The sequence below is a fragment of the Cydia strobilella genome, chromosome 12, assembly GCF_947568885.1.
Source record: "Cydia strobilella chromosome 12, ilCydStro3.1, whole genome shotgun sequence".
In the NCBI taxonomy this organism is placed as follows: Eukaryota; Metazoa; Arthropoda; class Insecta; order Lepidoptera; family Tortricidae; genus Cydia; species Cydia strobilella.
Genome location: NC_086052.1, coordinates 1,224,459 through 1,249,471, shown reverse-complemented (window position 1 = coordinate 1,249,471; position 25,013 = coordinate 1,224,459). Strand labels below are relative to the sequence as shown.

At 36.6% G+C, this 25,013-nt stretch overlaps 2 protein-coding genes across 2 annotated transcripts in view; both read left to right on the top strand.

Moving 5' to 3' along the window:
• LOC134745942 (UDP-xylose and UDP-N-acetylglucosamine transporter) overlaps window positions 1-25,013 on the top strand; it is a 486,381-nt gene that overhangs the window by 176,564 nt on the left and 284,804 nt on the right. The gene's annotated exons all lie outside the window — the stretch shown is intronic.
• On the top strand, window positions 1,391-2,602 carry LOC134745745 (gastric triacylglycerol lipase-like). Its single transcript, XM_063679822.1, has one exon. It carries the CDS (start codon window positions 1,417-1,419, stop codon window positions 2,587-2,589), a length of 1,173 nt encoding a protein of 390 aa, XP_063535892.1. The 5' UTR covers window positions 1,391-1,416; the 3' UTR covers window positions 2,590-2,602.

Below are 25,013 nucleotides of genomic sequence, written 5' to 3'. Positions count from 1 at the left end.
AGGTACACAAATATCGCAGCCCAGGCGGAGAGCTACTGCCAACCGCAATGAGTCGTCGTCCGGGAGTGTTCCCAGATGAGGAGCAGGCAAAGCTTGCAACCACGCTCCCGCTTCGACTCTTGACACCGTCTTCAACCTGGCCAAATTCACTCCCTTGGCTACCCCCATAAGTCGTGCAAGAGCGTCTCTGGCCCCCACATCGTCCCAAAGTCGCTGTACTCGTGGAGCCTGCGGCAGCGACGCCGTTGGGTAACGAGCCGTCCATCTTGTCATTGCATCCTCGACAAACGGAATGGTAACTGTCTCCTTGACAATGTAAAAATTTAAAGACTAGGTCACCAACTCCATGTGCCAACGCTAGGAAGGCTGGCAAGCCCACATCCCCCGCCGTGACGTATCGGCAAAGACGCTCAAGTCCCTTGCTCATCTGGAAAAGACACATTCAAGATAGTCTCTGCCGTATCCCTCAACGCGCCGTCAAATGATGACACGTCACCCGAACACAACCATGTTCGAGTGGTTCTCAATAGGTATGTAATTTTGGGAACCGCGAAGTCAGGGCGACATGGGCATTAATACATTTTAGGCGTTATTGGTATAAAATGGTGCAGAATACAACAGTTGAGCCGCACGAATCGTAGCATTTTTTCAAGGGAAATTGCAGCTATGTGTGGTGACCTCGTGCTCTTTGTAAACGCTTTATATTGCGGTACCTAGCTGTGTAGTCTGTGGCAATAAGTAGGTATTTAATTCTATCGGTCTCGTTAACTTATAGCAGATATTTAATAATGTATGTGCATTTAAAAGACATTTAATCGTTCTCTTACATCAACATTTACCAATGAATTGACAATATTGTAAATACAATGCCACATTTCCGGTTTAACTACTTAGTTTATTTTTTGTTTTCGTATACCTACATACTTTTTTTTTACACAAAGGATGTACTTACAAACAAAATTTATGCATCGCCAAACTGTAACCAGTTTGTTGGCGATTGAAGCGCTCAATAACAAAATGGAATCATGCACCTGAACAAAATAATTAGCAGCTCAAACAGTAATCCTTATATATTTATAACATAAAAACTAACATGCACAAATACCTAATAAGTAAATAAATTTTCCCAATGTTCAATTTTCTAAAAGGTATGTTTTTAGTCTCTTTTTAAGGACCGGCTTACTAAACCTAGGTTTATCTCTCAACCACCCTATTTCGTTAAACAGCCTAGGCACTAAATATTTATTTAACCTTTTTCCATAATAGTTGACCGCCGGCGGCTGTATTAACTTCCCCTCTCGTACCCGTCTTGTGTTGTATTTATTAAATGCTGGCCTTTTATGCTCATCTAAATAATAGTTACTGAGTTAATAGGTACTGTGCAGACACAAGGTTAAGGTACCGTCAGTCGTAATCATGCTCTTGCTTCAATTTAACGTTTTACTCGCACTATTTTTGGATGCTGTTAAATCTCAAGCACCTTTTAACTTTACGGAACTCACGCAACTAAACGGATACCAATCTGAGGAACATTCAGTGGTTACAGAAGATGGATATGTGCTGACACTGTATAGGATAGCTAAAGGTGCCAAGTGTAAGGAGAATAATAAGCAGACCCCTGTGTTCTTCATGTCTCCATTGCTGTCCGCCGCTGACACGGCGATCGAGGCTGGACCAGATGCAGCAGTACCATACCTTATTTCAGATGCCTGCTTCGACACTTGGGTCGGAAGCCCTCGAGGAACTTACAACGGCCGAAAACACGTGCGACTAGATCCTGATAAAAACAAGGAGTTCTGGAACTTTTCCTTAGACGAAATTGGCACTTATGACTTACCAGCGATGGTCAATTATGTGTTGAAGTATACAAAAACGGAGAAGTTGATGTATATTGGATTTTCTCAAGGAGGCGGATCGTTTTTCGTCATGTGTAGTGAAAGACCTGATATGTGCAAGAAGGTAAAGCTTATGATCGGTCTCGCTCCAGCGACAAGACATTGGTACACGAGATCAGTTTTCTTCAGATTAATGTTCAAGAATGTTGAGAATAACATGCATGTGTTTGATGATTTGCGCATTTGGGAAATCTTCGGAAGAGATCAAGTGGCAGCAGCATTGAGTTATGTGTGCCGGAATAATTTAAAGCTGTGTGAGTGGTTAGTTTCTATAGTAGATTCTCCGCATCCAGGCTCTGTGGCTGTTTCGACATATAGGAGTATGTTCGAACGGTTCCCAGCGGGGACTTCAGTGCAAAATATGGTGCGCTTCAGTCAAAGTTGTCGGAGTCAAAAGTTTGTTAAATTCAGCTACGGGACTGAGAGAAATCTTAAGATCTACGGTAGCCCGGATCCACCGGAATACAACTTGTCAGCAGCGGATATACCTATTCTGCTTATGGTGGGTAAAAATGATGCAATAGTGGATGTCAGGGATGTAAAATGGTTGGCTAGTAAATTACCAAATGTGAAAGAAACAGTGATTGTGAAAGATCCCCAGTGGAATCATGTGGACATGTTTTATAGTCAATTTATTGAGGTGATGATTTTCCCTAAAATTTTGGAGTACCTAATTCGTTATAACGAAATGTGAGAATATAATGTTTCTTATAAGTAGTAATTTTTTATGTAAGTAGAAGTATGTGCAAGACTGGATATACTATATCACCTACTAACCTCTAATCGGTATAGTAGGTACAAATAACAGCCGTTTAAGTGTAAAGGTTACATTCCGATGGCAACTGTAGGTTAATTACTGGAGGTCAAAGTCACTTGACTATTTCCATGCATTATTGAAGTTTTTTTCTTTGTTTTTCTATTTTCTTTTTTTTATGTGAAACGTGAGCGAAATGTTTTTAAAAAATCCGTAGGAGTCGGATCAAAAACTTAATAATTAAGTCCGACTCACGCTTGACTGCACATTTCTAAAAGGTTTTCCTGTGAGCTATAGGTAAAGAACTATTTTGTGTATTTTTTTTCATTTAAGACCTAATAGTTTCGGAGATAAAGGGGGGGGGGGACGGTCGCTTTTTGGCTATTTTCTTAAATAACTTCTAAACTAATACTAATAATAATTTATTTGTATACAATTTCTACATAGTTCGATGATAAAACAATAGATCATATACAAAATTATACGCTAATAATTTCTTAAAGCTAATGGCAATAGCGGCCTTATTTATATTTAATTGAATCACAGAAATTTATTAATTACAAGAAATTACATTTCAAACATAACATTAAATTAAATAATTAACTAAACTATTTATTTTAAAATTACAAAAAAAAGTGAAAAGTATCTCTTCATTAATCGCATTAATTCAGTAGTCGCATTAATGAAAAAAATCAAGTTTGGAACTTGGAGCCATTTAACAATGGCACGTTAACCGGTTAACTAATTAATCGGATTTCGGTAGCTTAAAAAAATATAAGTAGGTACTAAAACTTATACATTGGCAACTAAAGCGGAGCATCAAACTTCCATTTTAAGATCCCAATTAATATTTTTTGTACTTGAATTTGATGCCAGTTTTTTTTATAATATGATGCTTATATTTGGAGCCAATGTACATTTTTAGGCTCTAAAGTATTAATGCACGGCCAAATTATATTATTATATGCCCAATGAAAGTTCCTGTTTAATATTTTAGTTGCCCGGTTAATAATAAGCCTTTAACAATTGGTCATTTAATTCATATCTGGGAGCCTGGGGCAGTGTCCGGGCAGTTTTGTCCCAAACGGCCGGTAACAAAGGAGGGCAACTGTTCGTGAAATCTGGAGTCGTGTTAGAAAGTCATGAGCCACTAACTCGTGCACATGTTGTTGAGGGTTAAGTTGGAGGAGCGAGCGATTTTGTAATATTTGTGTATATAAACTGAGCCTTCAGGGTTGAATTCTGCTTTGAGCATAATTTCGTTTCGATGTTAAATAATTTCACGGTTTAGGCTCACTTGTTTTAGTCACTCGCAACACACAACACGCACGTACGCAATACACGGTCGTCGTGAACGCTGCTGGCACTATTAATGCTTGAGAAAGGAGACCTAGGTTCTCCGAAACACGTCGCGCAAGTGACTAAAACAAGTGAGTCTAAACCGTGAAATTATTTAATGTTAGTATGTCTCACAACAGTTTAAATTCGTTTCAATGTTTTAAAAGTTACCCTTTCCATCAATGTAAATTGTACCTTCAAACGAGACAAGGTTTAGTTTTCACAGGTTATTGATAACTTTGACTGATAACCTGACTTTGAGGTGATAAACTTGACTATTTTCACATAATGGTTTTCAACAATAGTTCCTTCACAAGAGAGTCACGGAGAGATGTCAAGTGATATTTCCTCAGAGGTACAAGGTACAGGTTTGAACCAGCAATACTAGATTGTTTACCAAGGGATGAAAGGCATCAGAATGGAAATTGTATATAAAAATCTATTTAAACTCAAATTTCAATTGCTTATCGTAAAAAAATTAAAAAAATCGTACTTCGAACGTAAAATGCTCTAGGCAGACACGTATCATTTTCTGCACACCTTTTAGAACAACAATGACCCTCTTTCAGAGCATGAGAAATGTAAAAGTTAAAGTTGGGAAGAGATATGTCTTACTACACAGCTACCTACCACTTGACTATCATCTTTAGGTACTAAAATTAATTACCCTTTAGTCTAAAACGGTATGCGATTTGACAATACGAATATTGTCATAGATAAAACAGATGACCATTAAACTTCCTAACCAAACTTATTGATTAGACCAAACCCGTGTGCTATCAAGCGAAAAATTCACCCCGACCCTTTTGGCCAAATTGGCTATTTAATCTCAGTTTTATGCACATGGGGCCTAGGTCAACCATGTCATGAAAAAATGTTTTTAAGCAACATAATATCCAGTTGCTTGGAAGGGATCAAAATTTAAAACGGTGACCGGAAAGATTGTCTAATCGAGTTCAACCATATGTACCTATACAATTTTTCACCTTATTGTAATGGACGAAGGTGAAAAACTGTATACATATTTATGAAATCAACTGATCGAATTTAAACTGTTGTGAGACATACTAATATTCAATCATTTTACGGTTTAGACTCACTTGTGCTCATTACTCAAACATGTCGCGCGAGTGACTAAAACAAGTGAGTCTAATCAGTAAAATGATTTAAAATCAACTGATTTTTAAAATCAAGTCATTAAGCGCCACTTGAACCATCTCACTAACTTTTCAATTCAATTCAATTCAATTCAATTATTTATTCATAAAATTTTACATTTTATACGTCCGTCTGTTTACGATTACACATTACATTACATATTAAATATACATTAAACAACTATTACTATTACAACCTAAATACTTATTTACAAAAAGAATTCGTCAATGGTGTACAATGCATCTTTGACTAATTTTGTTTTCATTTGTCGTACAAATGAAGCATAACTCGGGGCCTGCTTTATTGCCGGAGGGATCTTATTATAAATCTTTGGACCAATGAAGTACCCCCCGTTTAACCGTTAACCCAGTGTTAAATAGTACTGTAACTCCAGGTTTAACCGGTTAACCAGGGTAGTGGGCAAGTGGCCCTAAGATTAAGTAACAATTAGGAATGTTAATAAAATGTACTTTGATGACCGGTCTGGCCTAGTCAAAATAATGAATGCCCTGCCTATAAAGGATGACTCACGTTAGACCGGGCCGTGTCCGGGCCGGAGCTTCCGGCGCTTCCTTTTCTATGACATGACAGGTGATCACGTAATGCTTTCCATAGAAAACGAAGAGCCGGAAGCTCCGGCCCGGACACGGCCCAATCTAACGTGAGTCATCCTTAAGTCTTCCTTTTTATATATAATTATAATTAAAACCTGGCTACTTAGATTGCTGAAGGTAGCGGCGTAGCAATTAAATAAACAATAACTTTATATCTTCCCATCAGAGCTTGAATTGTCTACTAAATACCTATCCGCTATTAAATCCAGAGGTCTATTCTTCCTCGTAATTTCCTACACCAAAATATGTCAAAGTTTGAACAAGGCCACACGTTACCCCAGGCTTAACGAGCCGAAACATATCGCTTAAGCAGACAAGGCAATAGCGTTAATGCATTGTTGAGACAGCGATAAATTCCTATAGGATACGCGGTAGGATGGATGGTATTCGAATTATGGTCTACGTATTCACTATTCCGCCCACCGATACTTAATAGGCTAGATGACAAATTTTCATTAATGGTATCAATCGATCAGGTTTATTTTTAGGATCAAATGTCTATATGGGACCCATTGCATTAAAGCAATACAAAAGTCAGAAATGATAGTCAAAGCCCAACAGTTCGTACTTCACTCGCGAAACGCTTCTAACAAAACGATAAGTGAACGTGACGTCAAGTTCACTGAGAGCCCATTTTGAATGTATGGACAAAATAAGAAAATTGCGTTTTTGTCGGTGAAATATTGCGTTTATGTATATAGTTGCTATACATTTTTTTTTTTATAAAATGTAAAAATTCATTATTGTGATAAATTGCTCATTTGCTACTAGATTTTGTTATAAAATTCAACATGTGTCATCATCCCTATTAGGATGACCTACAGGACGGCGTAAAATCGGTCGACCCAAATTTATGCTCTCTTTACCGTGCGATCTTCTCCCGATATCATTATGATATTTATGATGTTAGGGTTCGTTTTGGCCTGTAATAGAAATATAAACCCGGAACCATCGGCCCGGTGTGGCCGGAAAGTTCTGGAGTGGCGTCAACCGGAAGACGAACTGCCGGTAGGCCTCCAACGAGATGGAGCGACGACCTGGTGAAGGTCGCGGGAATTCGGTGGATGCGAGCGGCACAGGATCGGTCGGAGTGGCGAGCCTTGGGGGGAGGCCTATGTTCAGCAGTAGACGTCTATCGGCTGACATGATGATGATGATGAAAAGTATAAAAACTACAATTTTGCGAAACGACAGAGATCTGTCCGCAGACAGATCTGCCAGATCCAGTCTTTCCGAAATGATTACAATTAGAAAAGTTACATATGTCAAATGATTGAAGCTATCAAAACAATAAAATCATTTGTGTACAAACTAAACAAGGACATTCATATTGAAAATCTGACTATTAAATGTTGTATATATTAGAGAAGTTACAATGTCAAATAATTGAACCATTCAAAACAATAAAATCAAGTTTACAAGAACATTCATATTGAAAATCTAGCTTATTTTTTCTGTGTATTTTACGATATCCAATATTTTTTTGAGCATCTTCAATTTCCTTTCTTTTCCGAGATAAGCATTTAATGCCTCGCAAAAATTGACGTTCCATCTTTTGTTTTAATTTCGCTCGCATTTTTAAAGCTCTTTGCAGGTAATCTTCTTGGCAGTGTTTTTAAATAAAAATGGTATTATTTATTCAGACATTTCAGACCCATCATAAAACCTTTACGAGAAACACTGCCTTCGATTTGTGGCTTAGTGAAAAAATATGGGCAAAGATTTTGTGGGAAATGGATAATTGTGGTGTGGTACATGCAGGCAATCACAACTTAAGGATGACTCACGTTAGACCGGGCAGTGACCGGGCCGGAGCTTCCGGCGCTTACTTTTCTATGACATGACAGTGGTGATCACGTGATGCTTTCCATAGAAAATGAAGTGCCGGAAGCTCCGTCCCGGTCACGGCCCGGTCTAACGTGAGTCATCCTTTAAGGTCACACATGCCCGATTAACCGGCCAATTCGAACGAATACTGATATCATAATTATCATTCAGTTATCGTGTATTTCGCTCGTACTTGTTATTTCTTTTGATTGTTTTTGAGTGTACTACGTATTTTTCTTTAATTAAAAATAAACAAAAATGTAAAATAACAATTATAAAAAACGACTGAAATTGAGCCGTATAACGGCGAGGATAACGGATAACGAACTCCATTATAAACTGGGATCCGAATTACCTATAAACCGAATTCACTCATTAAAACTGGGATCCGAAGTGTATAAAAAAAAATTAAAAGAAAAATATTACTTTGCTAACTCGCCAATAACTTCCGTATTTTTACACGCAATTAATATTCCCTCCCACCCTTCCACCGCGAAAATAAATAATATACATAAATATAATATATATACTCAATCGCACTTCACTACAAATCTCATTGGTCATTTGCGAATGATTACTGAATTTGCCACTCCACTGTTCTTAATTACCTACTCAAAGTCAAAATGTCCTTTCATATGAGACCTTGTTACATGATTACATGAACTGCGGCGCGGCGTTCGCGTAACGTTGTTAGATTAACGGCGCGATTCGAGAAATGAATTAGATTCACTAGATATGAAATAGCATAGAGTAACTTATACTAGAGCGGTACTGTCATAGTAAATTTTGTAACCCCAGTAAATTCACTGCCATCTGTCGACACACTTTAAAACTAAAAATAAATATTTATAAAAATACGATAAAATGTATTTAAATATGGATAAATGATTTTTTTATTTGCATTAATTATTTTTATATGATTTTGACCCATGTTCTTTCCCTGGTATGCGTTAAAATTATAAATAACAAACGAAACAGTCAACGCCCTCTATACGAGTGTAGGCCAAAACTAGTGGCGCCATCTGATCGAGAATCAAATTTTCGTGATTTTCGAGGTACGTTTTTTCCTTAGACTGTATCCATCTATTACGGAGTTAGATATAATAAAAATCTATCTTTGGAAATAGTAAAGATATGTGACATTTTACGGCAAAACTTTTTTTTTCTTTTTTTTTCTTGCCTTTTGTCTTCATTGCTAAGTTAATTTGTATTTTAGTTACTCCCTTATTAGTTATCATTTGTATACGCTCTGTTTACATATGTGGCTGCGATAGTGCGCAACCTTAGTATAGTACCTATTAGTTTGTATCATGTCACTACCTGTGAGTTCCTATAATTGGCTTCCTGTATCAACTATAATTTTTATGTTAATGTCACAGCTGTTGGAGCTCCAAATATTTTTTTTTTTATAAAAAACGTCGCACAGCGTCGCGAATTATTGCGGCGCTATGCGACGTTAGCGCCATTCAATATTCATTGGAGCGGCGTTAATAATAGCGTAAGCTCCAACCGCCATAAGGTACCTTTACCCGTGGGACGTCACGTCACATATCTTTACAATTTCATATCTAGTGAATCTCTAATTCATTTCCCGAATTGCGCCATAAGTACAATGAGATTCACGACGCACTCAGTAATACTGGTAATACACATTAGGTACAAATAAGTCAGTTCTGTACAGTTCTGTTGGTGTGAATAGAAATTTTAAGTTGCAATAAAATTTATTAATATAATCATAGAGTAACTTATACTAGAGCGGTACTACTGTCATAGTAAATTTTGTAACCCCAGTAAATTCACTGCCATTTGTCGACACACTTTAAAACTAAAAATAAATATTTATAAAAATACGATAAAATGTATTCAAATATGGATAAATGATTTTTTTATTTGCATTAATTATTTTTATATGATTTTGACCCATGTTCTTTCACTGGTATGCGTTAAAATTATAAATAACAAACGAAACAGTCAACGCCCTCTATACGAGTGTAGGCCAAAACTAGTGGCGCCATTTGACCAAAAATTAAAATTTTCGTGATTTTCGAGGCACGTTTTTTTCTTAGACTGTATCCATCTATTACGGAGTTATATCAATCTTTGATATAATGAAATATAATGAATCGAATGTTAGCAACTTTTTTTCATTGTGGAAGTGGCAATAAACTTTGAGGTGATGTATCTCAATTTATATCTTTATCTACACACATATCAGAAACCCTCTATGATGCCTTCAAAATCCGTAAATAATGGCCAACATTAAGATAAACTGTTTTGTTACAGCAAGTTTTTTATCTGTTAAAATGTTATTATTGCTAAATAATAACATCGATTTCGATAATATTATTTTATTCAAATTTCGAACATCTCTGAAAAACAAAGAAATTTGATTTGACCTCTATTCTAATATCAGTCGAGATGACGTTTTATTCGAAATGAAATGTGAATTGCATACAAATTTGATAAAACTAGCTTGTTAGTTAGTATCGAACGATATGGCAATCGACCCCCACTCTAGTTTGTCTCTGAATTAAAAAAAAAACTACGGATGCGTGACATGCGTGAAAAAAGTTTTCTTTGCCGCCATTTGACGTACAGTTTATCTTTTAATTAGTTTGTAAGTAAAAAATAATTTGTTTTGTTGTTTTTAAAGTAACTCTAGCAAAAGTTTCGTGTAAAATGTGCGATAAAGATATTTCGGAGACGCCACCTCATATCCGCGAATTCCGCCAGAGAGCAACTATGCCCCAATGTCGGCTGTAATATGAGGTTAGTGAATATATCATAAAAAGTTTATAATGTGTGTGTAGATCAAAGATAGATATAACTCCGTAATAGATGGATACAGTCTAAGGAAAAAACGTACCTCGAAAATCACGAAAATTTGATTCTCGATCAGATGGCGCCACTAGTTTTGGCCTACACTCGTATAGAGGGCGTTGACTGTTTCGTTTGTTATTTATAATTTTAACGCATACCAGGGAAAGAACATGGGTCAAAATCATATAAAAATAATTGATGCAAATAAAGAAATCATTTATCCATATTTAAATACATTTTATCGTATTTTTATAAATATTTATTTTTAGTTTTAAAGTGTGTCGACAGATGGCAGTGAATTTACTGGGGTTACAAAATTTACTATGACAGTACCGCTCTAGTATAAGTTACTCTATGGTGTAGATAAAGCAGTGTATGTAACTGTACATAATTAGGCATTAAACACTCGTGTGGTTCTATTATGAAACTCACTACGTTCGTTTCATAAACCCACACTCGAATTTTAATGCCTTTCATTATGTAGCAGTCACATAAACTACTATTAATTTCCACTTTATTACAATAGATGGCTTAAACCGGTTTTTTTTTTGTAAAAGGGATATCTATGTAACATACAAGAGTAACTCCTCTGTAAGCTAAAGTTCCAAAAATATGTTTACACGACCTTATTGCCAGTGCCTTAGATACTTCTAAGGCACTGGCAATACCTACTGGTATGTATAATAGTGTTTTGTACAAAAGTGATATAGTAGAGCTCCTTTCAGTTGAATAGGTCACGAAGCTTGCTGAGTGGCCTTAGTAAGGTACGAGATTGAAAATCTTGATTATATCAACATCGTACACATTACTTTTTCTATGAGTCAACTTAAATGATACTTTTTCTACTATATAAGCCAAATAATTAAACAAAAGTACTTAAGTATCTACTGAAAAAGCGGCTGGCTTGTTGATGTCTTTTGTTCTATCCTTTGGTTTTGTCCTCTTGTCTAATTAATTATAGTTCACTAAAGTTATTCGCAATGAAGTCATTATAGCTGTTGGGAGCCTATAGTGAAAAGTATGCGGAGTTTGGCTTACGAAGTCTTAGTTCAACCATTAAAGTTGAATAGTAGAAAAATATTTTTTTTAAACTGGCTTGAGAAGATATTTGTGAACTCGACTGTACTATTATATATAGATGGTTTCAACCAAAAGGTATCACATTGTCGATCGTCGATAAGGTTGATTTCAAATTGAAGCTATATGGAAATAGCGATTTATTGACAACCGACAATAAGTACCCTTTTGGTTGAAAATGGCACATATTATGTGCTATAACTGTTATAGGCAAAGCTCCCCATTAGTCCCCATTTGTGCGCTAACACTTACCATAAAGTGATGCCCGCCATATGACTGGTATTGCATTATAGCGATGGCTAATTTTCAACTGATATGGCTCATTCATTCTGCGTAAAGAGAACAGCCAAATTACTTAAATAGTAAGATAATAGTTTATTATTCAAGTAGGCATTACCAAGGCTCGGAACCGGTTTTTCTCAAAACCCCGAAATAGTCCGATATTTTTAATTATTTTATGCTCTTTACGTAGGACTGATATTTCCCATCCCATTAAAAATAAATAATAAACCAAAGAACGAAATGGAACGTAATAATACCGGTATTTTTTTTATGAAGAAAAAACCGGTTCCGAGCCTTGCATATTACAATTCGCTTATGAACGTCAAATAAAGCTACGCCGGCTATAATACTACACCTCTGCCCCGAGAAGATTTAAATCTCCCCTCGCTTGGAGGAGGTTATCCCAATATGGGACCGGCAACAAACTCGGCGGGACACATCTTTTCAAAACACTAAATCTTATTATTAACATGCATTACGATTAAGAAACAATACACTTTAAATGACTATTGAATTCATCATCATAAGTAAATACTACTATTACTACCACTTTGAAAAAAAAAAACTCGTATTTCACACTGCTATTCAAAGTTGAAAGGCTGCATCCCATACATAGAATACCACATTTTTATTTTGACTAACAGAACAATATACCAGTTTTTTCCAAAGTAGTGCCGAAATAATGACTCAGTGATCACGTAATAGTTTTTATAGAAAAAAAGTGTCTGACGCCTTGGCCCGGACCCGAACCGTTCTAGCGTGAGTGATCCCCCAGAAAAAGTTACTTCACCTACCTATATTATTTACAGTACAAATGGTGCTACTTTACCGCACTAGTGCGATAATTAGCACATTACGTAACTGTCGAAAATTTAAAGAGCCATATGTACTGTAAAACGTTGTACGATACATGTGCGAATAGGTAATTCGCGACTCGTGTCGATTTAAAACATTTCCTTCGCTCGTGTTTTAATTTATCGCCACTCGTTGCGAATTTCCTATTTATCGCACTTGTATCGTAATGTACTATTATCGTTCAAATATTTGTTATTTAACTAAAACTTTTGCGCTCTCTACACAACCACTACTCTCACACAGTACTGGCTAATTACAATTCCACATTCGAAATTATAGCAAAAACAAAAGCATAATTGCACACCAAAAACAAAGTAAAATTAAATCAGGGCATTTTCAACTCTATCCCCTTCCATTAGGGATCTTCTGTAAGTATTACACCATTACTTAGGGAACTATCCAGTCAAACTGAAATGAACTCTATTGTAATAGCATACAGTTTTAGTTAGTGTACGATTAGAACTACAAGTTGGTGGCAAAGCATGCATTGTTAGAGGGTGTCCCAATTAAAGTTTGGGCTGCATCATTTGTTAATTGTCTTGAAATTATCGCTGTTACTGTATTGCTTGTTTTGTTTTTATAGCTACTACGTGGTTATTCGCATGATACACTAAAGTTATATCAGAAAGAAATAGAAATGATAAGGTGTCAACCATTTTTATCCTGAATCTCCCCTCTTTTGTATCTTTAGTCTGCTTAAGTCAGAGCAATAGCCGCGTGAATTATCGACCGAGTTTAGCGATGAATTAGTATCAACTACGAATGAAGTTTTCGACGATTTTAAGTTTTATTTTTAGGGTTCCGTGCCTCGAAAGGACAAAACGGAACCCTTATAGGATCACTTTGTTGTCCGTCCGTCCGTCCGTCCGTCTGTCTGTCTGTCATCAAGACCCCTTTTCTCAGGAACGCGTGGAGGTATCAAGCTGGAATTTATATCAAATACTCAGGTCTACTGTCCCTTGGAGCTGTGAAAAAATCACACTTCTAAGCCAACGCAATCAAAAGATACAACCGTTTATGCCGCAAATTTTCGACACTCGCAAGTCACAAGGGAATCAAAACCTACAAGGTACTTCCCGTGAACTCAGAATCTTGAAATTTGGTACGAAGCAACGTCTTATAGCACAGATAAAGGAAAAATTGCGAAAACCGTAAATTTTTAGTTACATCATATAATAAAAATATTTTAATAATTTTAAACGTACTACCCCTTTCCTCAAGAAAGCGTAGAGGTATTTGAAATTCATATCAAAAAAGTACGGAACCCTCGGTGCTCGAGTCCGACTCATACTTCGTTTTTGATTACGAGAAGGATCGACTACGATATTAAGGATGAGAAATAAAAAGATACAGCGGATTTCATTTATTACGACGTTGGTTGTAGCGACCATTCGGCCCCATCCCAAGTCCCATGAATTTAAAGCATATTTTAAATAGCACAAGCTTCATGTGGATATCGACTTCGGGTGTAGCGACGGTTTTTATTGAACCATTTGTAACAAGTTCTTAGAAATCCCATGCAGATATTGCAAAATTGCGACCGGAGTCGATCGTCAAAGGACAAAGAGCTTTACTTTCTTATCTTTTGTTTACAGATGGTTATAAATAGTCTTCAACTTCTCAAATGACTTTTTCGTCTAAGACGGTACTCTGTTAAACAAAAGCCATTGTCTCTTTCGCGAGCTTTCGGCCTTTGTGTGCCAGTGTGTGTGTCGCGTGCGGCGCTCGCACAAAAGAGACAATGGCTTTTGTTTAACAGAGTACCGTCTTAGACGAAAAAGTCATTTGAGAAGTTGAAGACTATTTATAACCATCTGTAAACAAAAGATAAGAAAGTAAAGCTCTTGCATTGTCTCTTTTGTGCGAGCGCCGCACGCGACACACACACTGGCACACAAAGGCCGAAAGCTCGCGAAAGAGACAATGGCTTTTGTTTAACAGAGTACCGTCTTAGACGAAAAAGTCATTTGAGAAGATGAAGACTCGATCTGAAGATCTGATCTGTCGATGTAAACAAAAGATAAGAAAGTAAAGCTCTGGCCTGGCAGAAAGTAAAGGCCGAAAGCTCGCACAAAAGAGACAATGGATTTTGTTTACTAGATTACCGTCTTAGACGAAAAAGTTATTTGAGATGATGCAGACTATAGCAACTGTGCTGCCCTTTTGTTTATAGGCAGATATAAACTAGGTAGGGGTATAACGTTAACACTATTTCGAAACGTGCTCACGTTTCGGATTTAAATTTGTAGCCGCCGAGCAGATCAGGATCACGACGACTCAAATGAAAAGCTTCGATTTGAAGTAAACTAAATCTTCCAAAGGGTATGGGTTTACAAGGGTTCATTGACCATACGGTTAAAAAGTGCAGAAGTGGTGGTTATTGATTGTATGGAGGCTGGTGAAAGAGTCATGTGCAATATTTGATCAGTATTTGAAAAGGTGGTTTAAATTTAGGTGCCTCTAATAAAATTGGCCGCGAAACAAATTATGTGGAGCGCTCCTCAATGCTTTAGAAAAAGCTTATGTATACTAACCGAGCCCGACGGCTGCGTTTAGTTCACAAAAATAAATATACCATAGAAGACGCAAATGCATCTACTTCGCGTGTCCGAACCCCGACCGAGCGTCGAGGTTGACCGTCGCTCTTTACAGTCCACGCGCGTCAGTTGTTGCAGCCGGACGTCCATGAAAACTTAAAAAACGCTTCATTGCATGACAACTAACTGCAACAGGCGGCAACAGCCCAAAAATTGCGAGCACCCATATTTCCTATTACAGATAAGTAATTTTCAAATTATATGTGACATTTTCAACCAAAAGGTACCACATTGTCGCTTGTCAATAAGGTTGATTTCAAATTGAAGCTGTATGGAAATAGCGCCTTATTGACAACCGAAAATAAGTACCCTTTTGATTAAAAACGGCACATATTATGCGTAAATTTTTTATGATGTTTGTTTTTTGATTTTGTATTTTGTGTGGTAGGGCACAGGACAGCGGATGTCATTCCAGACCTAGAGCAGAGCCCAACTGGGGAGGTACCTCCACCTTACAGAAAACCGCAGCCAAATAACACTAGACCCTACTCATAGTGTTGTGTTCCTGCCGGTGAGTAAGGTTGCTAGAGCTCAACGAGGGAGAGGAGTCAAGTGTTAGGGTCGGCAACGCGCATGTTACTCCTCTGGAGTTGCAGGCGTACATAGGCTACGGAGACTGCTTAACATCAGGGGGCCGTATGCTTGTTTGCCACCGACGTAGTATTAAAAAAAATTAGGTTTATCTCAATGAGGATAATATAATAAGATAGAGCGGTACTGTCATAGTAAATTTTGTAACCACAGTAAATTCACTGCCATCTATCGACACACTTTAAAACTAATAAAAATGAAGATATATAAGATATATAAAAATACGATAAAATGTATTTAAATATCGATAAATGTTTTTTTTTATTTGCATTAATTATTTTTATGATTTTGACCCATGTTCTTTCACTGATATGCGTTAAAATTGTTAAATAACAAACGAAACCGTCAACGCTATCTATACGAAAGTAGGCCAAAGCTAGTAGCGCCCTCTGATCGAGAATCAAAAATTTTTGATTTTCGAGGCACGTTTTTTCCATAGACTGTATCCATCTATTACGGAGTTATATCTATGTTTGGTTTATCTAAAAATCCATTCAGATTTATATTTATTTGTTTTCATTAAAATTCAACGGTTCAACGAGCAAGATTGCACAAATCATAGATTACTCACTCTCGTCGCGAACGAAGAAAATTGGGGCATTTTCTATGAAAAGGGCGCTTGTCAATGGCGCTTACGCCGCACAGCGTCGCGCGGCTTTGTATTTATATCGGAGCATCGTTTATAATGGCGTAAGCGCCATCGACAATAAGGTCCCGTTTTATAGAAAATACCACAATTAAACTATAATCACTAATAACATATTAATAGTTAATAAAACATAACATATTAACTATAATAACTATAACATATTTTTTCTATTCAAATCATGACTGAATGACATTGACATATTGCAAAAACAAGGAGTCAATAAACCAAAGTGCCTGTGGTCTTTTAAAGGACGCCAAAACGTAAATAGAAGTAAAAAGACGCATAGCGTTCTAAGGAAGCTGTTGGTATATTTTGTACATATTTTTTATATTTATTTATTAGATATTTATAAGCTTAACAGCTGCACAAAATCAATTACTAAAACAGCTATAAACTACAGTACAATTAACTCATCATCATCATCATCATGTTAGCCGATAAACGTCCACTGCTGGACATAGGCCTCCCCCAAGGCTCGCCACTCCTACCGATCCTGTACCGCTCGCAACCACCGAATTCCCGCGACCTTCACCAGGTCGTCGCTCCATCTCGTTACAATTAACTAAAAAAGCATAAATATTTGATTAATGAATAATTTATTATACATATTTTATCTCTATAACATAACTTTCGCGGTTTAAACACATATTAAATCACATTTAGAAACGGGTCTATCGCGAATTTATTTATTTTTTATTTTAAAAATAATGAAAAATTTATTTACATACAAGATATATACAGTGGTACTACGTAAACGAAATTAATAACCAGCTTAAATCTAAAATAGGCCCTTGAGGCATTGTACCAAGGATGCTGGCGGCATTTCCCCGCTGTATCGCAATGCTGATACGTTGTGCGAGAAAGCCGCCAGCTCTTCGGTCACCAGTTACGTCAACCAGACGCTTCGCGATTTCTGCAAACAACTTATGCGCGCTTTTTTATTTTTATTTTTAAATTCGCGATAGACCCGTTTCTAAATGTGATTTAATATATTTTATCTCTGACACCTAGACACTTTTACATCTCTAAACAATTTTAGTATTTGCCTGTTGTTTGTATATTTTTTATTAGTTTTCTTTTTTTTGTGTAATTCGACATTTAGACTGGTTACATCTCTAACAAAATATCTAATATTTTATTGATTCCATATTTGTAATTGTTTTTTGTAAATTTTGGTTTTGTATTGCTTGTAAAAATTAACATGTAACAGTGCCCCTGTGGCCTATTTGCTGAATAAATGTTTGTTTGTTTGTTTATTTATTATAAAATAAATTAATCCTTAAACAGGCCTGAATAATTTTTTACTATTGGTTACTGATTCCGGTAGATATTAACGTTAAAAGACGACGTTAATTTCTTGTTTTTTTTTCTTTAATATCATTATTTCAATAAAAAAAATCCCTGTGGTTATTATATGTTTTTATATGATTGTTACGGACGGCGGTGCCCACTACCCGTTACGGACGGCAGGCCTCCCATTTTTACGTTCGGAAATCACCCAATTTATGGACTTTACGGCAATGACATTTTGTGGTCGATCTGGTTATAGTAATCTGGGACACAAATGCAATACTCAGTTCAAACAACGGCTATCAGCAAAACAAATAGTTTTCGTGATGGATTGGATAAAATAAAATAAAAATTTATAAAACGAGCATTCCAATTTTAATAACAAACATTTTGTAAAGTAAATAAAAAAGCGTGAGTATACAATGTGATGAAGCATAATTATAATAAATGAATCACACACAACATATTTCTGTCACGACGAGGATAGGAAGGTACCGTAAAAAAATGGGGAGAGTTGGGTTATGAATGGGGAGAGAAAGGTTAAAAGGGCGGCGAGATGGGTTTTTAGGGCTATTGCTACAAAAATAATCTATTCCAATTTAAAATGGAGCTATAGTAATACTCATAATAAAAAAAAATCGATCCAAAAATCTTCCAAAATCACCTTTGTATAAAGACCCATCTCACCCCAATTACGAGGGACTACGGGGTGAGGTGGTTTTTCCTGTTTATCGTCAAAGTTATGAAATGAAACTACCAAAAATAAAGTAAAAACTAAAATACAAACGTCCGGAACACTTATTATATACACCATTCAGTTTGCATATGTAAAAATAAAATGTTATCGAGGTTTGAATGTCAGTTTTGCTCCTACTCACCCCATTTTACGGTATCTATTATTGTTTTATTTAATTTTACACATTTCCCTACATGCATTTATCCGATAACTTAAACAATACAAATAGACAGATTTTGAAAATATTTAAAACTAATTTCAATTAAACCATCATTCGGTAGTGCTAATATATCCAGCGCAGAGAATTTCTCAACATAGCTCCATTACCCTTATTATTGCGATTACTACGCTAGATATTATGTTTTTTTTTGTTAACATATATGTGTCTACACGGATTTCATACTTTTGACATAAGGTCAATGAAATAAATTTTTCAGAGAATTTTAAAAATTAACAAATCGAAAAAGCCAACTTATTGATTCTTCAAATACGTTTGCAAGTGGATTTTTTGTTTCGAATTTCTTTACCGTTGGCTGAATAGAAACAACCTTCGTGCCGCTTTAAAGCCGATGAAAAAAAAATCAAATCCAATGCCATTCGCGCCAAACCATTTCAAAATTGGAACGCGCACGTTCTAAGCGGATTCCTGCTATTGCAAAAATTGATTTGCTTTTATTCTGCACTTTATTTCTTTGAGGTAAGGTTGGATTTCGTTTATAAGATTTAGATAGATAAGGTTGCGTAACTCGCAAATCCCGTGCATGGAGAACACAGATTTCAAATAAGGAACTGGGGGCTCATCCGATTGATGCTACTCGGCCATTTGTATAGTCTATTTTTTACATTCTCAATTTGGATTCTAAATTAATTAATTTTAGAAGGGCGGTGAAAGCTACTTGTAGATGACTAATTCTAAAACACTGATTTAAACTTTCACGATTTTTACTGATTATTATTTACAACGACGGGACTCAATCGCGTAAAATAAGTATTAAACCCACCTCCGACGTTTCGAGGACGACGTTGTCCCCGTGGTCTCGGAGAAGACAGTCTTCTCGCGATTGAGTCCCGTTGTTGTAAATAATAATGACTAATTCTAAATTCCATACGATGGATGGATACCGTTTAAGTTGGGGATATTAGATGGCTTTTCTTAGCAAAAATATTTACCATACATTCAATCATCATTTTAATAACCAAATGGGTTTTCCGAGTAATCTGGTTGATTTTCAATTCGAAGTAAATCAGAAAGATTATGAAGACGTTTGTGAAGTATTTTTTTATTATTAAATGTTACATTATATATATTTTTTTTTACAAATAAGTAAGCTATCCACTACTTATTCGCGATTTTCTTGGAAACAAATTGAGAGAAAAATCTTTAAACGATTTAGAACATAACAAACAATTTATTGTTGTCAATCGAAAATGGTGTTAAAAAACAGCTGTAAAATTTTAGAAATTTAAAAAGATAAAAAAAAAACAGATGTAGTGCTGTAGTCTCGGCAGCTCAGTTGGTAGAGCGATAGGCTAATGATCCAGTCGCAAGTTCAAGTCATGTTTATCGTTTGCTTAATACAAGAATTAACCGTTAAATTACGAGTACTAAAATTAACGAAGTCACATCCGAGACCATAGGCTCACGTAGACGGTATATTTGTACAGTCGCCATCGGATATATCGGAGCGGCCGAGGTGCTCAAAAAAATCTGAGCACGCACTTAACGCCTTGACAATAGAGGCGTGTGCATATTTGTGAGCACCTTGGCCGCTCCGATATATCTGATGGCGACTGTAAGTGTAAACCCACAGACAGCTTAACAAATCACCTCGCTTACCGCACCCTGTACCAAACGCCCATGGCTCCTTCAGGAGACGGGAGTATATGGAGTTGAGGATGGTTGGGATGTAGGGAGTATACTTATAGGATCACATAAAGTTAGTAGAAGCGAGGATAAGTAAATATAGACTATCAATCCTCATATAAAGTTTTTCCTAAGATTCTGGACCATAGACGCATGCATGCGATTCGGCTCCTTTAATGTAACATGTCACTAGGTGTTCATTCTAGTATTTAGAAATACTATAATAACAAAGGATATAATTTACTCACATTCAAAAAATTCAAAACCCAGTCATATACAGTAGTCGAATCGCTGATATAGGAACAAACTTATAACAAAAACTCGCGCGCGTAGGGTTCCGTACCATTACGCAAAAAAACGCGAAAGACAGACAGAGGAGTCTTAGAAATAGAGTCCCGTTTTTACCCTTTGGGTCTGGAATACTAAAAAGCAGCGTAATAAAAGCATGTCAAAGGCTTATCTCTATGTTAATGTAAAACTGTAATCAATCTTCTTAAAGTCGCCAGTAGAGTAGAAAACAGGCTAATTATTATCAAAAATCAAATAACGAGTATTATTCAATTAGCTCAAACAAAAATGGTCAGTAATTAAAGTTATAATTTGGCCCACGTTTACGTTTAAGATATAAATCAATTTGATCACTATAAAGCTATGATTGATGTGAATCAACATAAGACACTGTATCGCTGTGTCTTACGTAAGTGAACCACTCACGAACGCGAAGCGAAGCGGCGCGGCGCGGCGGGCCCACGGCGTTCGCGTTCGCAACGAGATCGCCCACGTAGGACACTTCTATAGGTATCACAGGTATAGGTTGTCGGGCCGCCGATAATGAATAAAATGCGTAAAACTTTGGCTGTACAGTATATATTACACTTTATTTACACAATCACACAAGAAAACTCACAGAATATTTACAAACAACAAGCTATTTACACATAAAAATACAAAACGAAACATTTGTCGCTCATTGACAGGAAGGAAATTTCTACATATAAACAAAAGACGCGCGCTGGCAGCGGCATCCGTACCGGCCAGGCTGCCAGCACGCGTGCAGCATAGAGGTTGGTGGTTCGGTCGCCTACAACAGGATTGAATTACCCCGCGCCGCGTACTTCGCTTCACGTTCGTGTGTTATTACACTGAGTAAGTTGCTATTTGCTTTTGCAACGGAGCTTTCCAATGGGTTCTGGAAATTTACATGACTGTCTTTATTCGAACTTAAACTATCGTGAGACATATTTCAAAATATTTAGATCAGTACGGTTTTTACGACGAGGCGGGCGGCGCGGGCAGTGCACGACGTACAACCGCCGCGGACATTCGTGCCTGAGGAAGGATTTCCAAAGAATCCGAAACATGTCACCAAAAGCGACTAAAAATAATAGTGAGTAAAAACCGTACTGATCTAAATATACTGTCTTTATTAACTAATAGTCTCTGGCAGGAGTAATTAGAGGTAATTTAGCAGGCTCGGTGCAGTGTGCATCAGGTTTGCCCTAATGAGGTGCTTCAATCATAATGAGCAGATTAAGGAGCTTAGGCGGTTTACGTGATAAGCCTTTTGGACAGACAGATATGCTCACATCTACGCTGGAAGTGTTATTTCTGTAGGAATTTCATATAAAAAGGACTTTATTGCACTTGAAGCATAAGAACCCTTCTGTGTTAGAAAGCCACATACCACATATTTATTTCGTATTTTCTGAATTTAATTGTTTTTAGTTTAGTTCCGATAGCTTGTAAATGTGTGTAGCTTTAGAATTTTAGTCCTAGCTAACCTAATATTAAGTAAAATTGTCAATCGGTTATAAGCAAGGGCCTGACACTCTTTGATAGAGAAAGATAGTCTTATTGCGATTCCTATAAGAGGAAAGAGAAAATAGTGCCATGCTTTGTCCTTATCAAGTTATCACCGACCGGGTGGCATCATAGGTAGGAGGCGAAATACTGAAATGTATAAGAGTGAAAGAGAAAAAATCCTATGCTGCCCAAATTTTATATGAATATTCTTTCTCTTACACCCGGTCGCTCGGTGGCGCGTCTACAACTACTATGCTAGGTCTATGGTTATAACTACCTAAACTCTTTGTTACAACTACCTACTGTTATTGGTCCCCGCGATACATGCGCGCCTAGCGGGTACCAAAGTTAGTCTTTTGGGAATTGTAAACTTAGTTATTACATTTTTTTTTCTACTAAGTATACACAAGCCCCTGAGAGCGATTTTGTCCGCATAAGTAGTGTACCAATGCAACTGTACACATGTGTTGTTTTCATGAATCTAGTATAACTGGATCAGTCATGAGGGGTGGGAGGAAATGACCGAAGTCTTATGTATCTTTCAGTAGGAGTAGTAGAGAAAGCGCTGTTATTGTTTGTCCTTGTCACAGTCATTTTTTTTATTCCCCACCGTAAAATTTGTATGGTTTATGGTGGGCTACAAATCGACCAATCATATTATCGCATTGCGTATGTTCTGTCTCTCACGGGCGCACGCGTATAACAACTGATCTATGTAATGCTAGGTCTATGGTTGTTTTTTATTGAACTCGCTTTCAGCTCGTTTCATAAATCTACACTCGTATTTTATCGCCTTTTATTATGTAACAGTCACATAATCTACTATTATTCGTGTGACCTAATTATTAAATGAAATTATAAGACTTCATTTCCAATGTTTGCCAATGTTTTTTTATGTCTGTATGTATTTTTTTCTATTCTTTTGGGTTTTAGTTTGCCTGATTGCTTTGAATAATTACTTTTCTACATTTTGTATTTCATTAAGTTCCCTTTGAGTTTTTCTGCCTTAATTAACTAGTGAAAACTGTTTTGGCTTTTTTATTTTTATTATTCAAATTATTTATTTATAACATAATCAATATAAAGTACAATACAAAAGGTATTAATAATAAATAACAATAATTAAAACTAATAATAAACTAAACGTCTAATATGCGCCTCCACCCTGCATCGTACCCGGCTCAAAAGTTCCCATGATGCCTGCAGCATTCCCTCGCTGCACTGCAATTGAGATCTGTTGAACCAGGTACGATCCAGAGCGGGGGTCGCAGCCCCTCTCCCGTAGACGCCTCCCCAGTTCACCAATCAGACGCCGAGCCTCAGAGCCCCAGGGCCCCGCGGTTTCTATTGCCACCGGCACGAAGTCATAGCTTGATTCCAGGGCGGAGTGGTGTGCTTTAGCTTGGCGGCGGATTCCGCCGCCGAGCCAGCACACCGTGAGGTTTGCCTCAGGTGGGACGCGGCAAAGGTGCTTACACAAGTCGCGTCCCACAAGAGACAACGCCCCCTCCGCCATGGAATCAAGGTCAGTCCGTACGGCCTTTTCCCGTCCGTACGGCTCAAGCCAGGGGGCTCCAATATACACGGCACGCTAGCCGACACCATTGCCCTTCGTATTAACTCGTTAATTTATCTATATTTTGGCTTGTGTTTTATTAATATTAATTCATATTGTGTAAGACTGTAAGCTGTTTGTTTCCCAATAAAATAAAATAAAATAAAATTGTCTTCGGTTACCGCGATAGTTACTCATGAAATAAAACTATGAAAACGGATTATATCGCGTATATTGAATTTATAATACATCCCGACGTTTCGAACTCTTTACAGCGTCTCGTACTCTTCACCCGTTGACCACGAACGCTGTAAAGAGTTCGAAACGTCGGGATGTATTATAAATTCAATATACGCGATATAATCCGTTTTCATAGTTTTATTTCAAAATAAAATAAAAATAAAAATAAATTATGTAATATGTTGAGGCGTTAAATAAATACATTTTGTTTCTTTCCTTTCATTTCAATAATATTGTTTTCTGATAATGTGATAATACAAACTTGCAATTTTCTTTAGCGAAGCGAACAACTTTACGAACCAAGTTATTGCCTGGAAATGAAATGGGATAGTAAATTCAAAGTATCCAGTAATAAGACTGGAAAACTAAAGTTTTAAGCACTTTAGAAATGATTTTCAAATACTTATAGAATGAAAGAAAATTTTAGTAGTTTCCGAAAATTGTTACTTATTAGAGTTTTGAATGATTCACGGTTAGTTTCACTAGACTTATATTGACCGGGACCGTGACCCCGTCACCCGTAAACATGATGCATGTAACTGCGTCGAAATATCGGGAGCTCATAAATAATACAAAAGGTAATCACGGTCTATATCCCGGTCAATATAAGTCTAATTGTTACTTACCTATAAGTATAAGATACTCGTACTTTAGTCTTCTAGGAAAACACAAACTCTCTAGCCATTATTACTCAAATAAGTTAAAAAAAAAACGTTGGAAGTACGGTTAATTCCATAAAAATGATTTAATAACAGATGCGAACTTAAAATTAAGTGATAAGTAATCATACAAATACAACAACACAGTAAAAGTAAAGTGACACTCTCACACTTTGTCACTTCAATGTCAATGCAGAGTTGTCTTAGATAGACTTTAATCAGGAAAGATCTTTATAATGGTTTCGCTCGTTGTTCCTTAGGTTAAAGTCTGAAATGCTGACACGATATAACATTAAAAACTGATACCAAAGATAGATATAACTCCGTAATAGATGGATACAGTCTAAGGAAAAAACGTGCCTCGAAAATCAAGAAAATTTGATTCTCGTTCAGAGGGCGCTACTAGTTT

Excerpts from the sequence above, each read along its gene's own strand:
- LOC134745745 (XM_063679822.1), top strand. The coding sequence starts at position 1,417 with ATGCTCTTGCTTCAATTTAACGTTTTACTCGCACTATTTTTGGATGCT.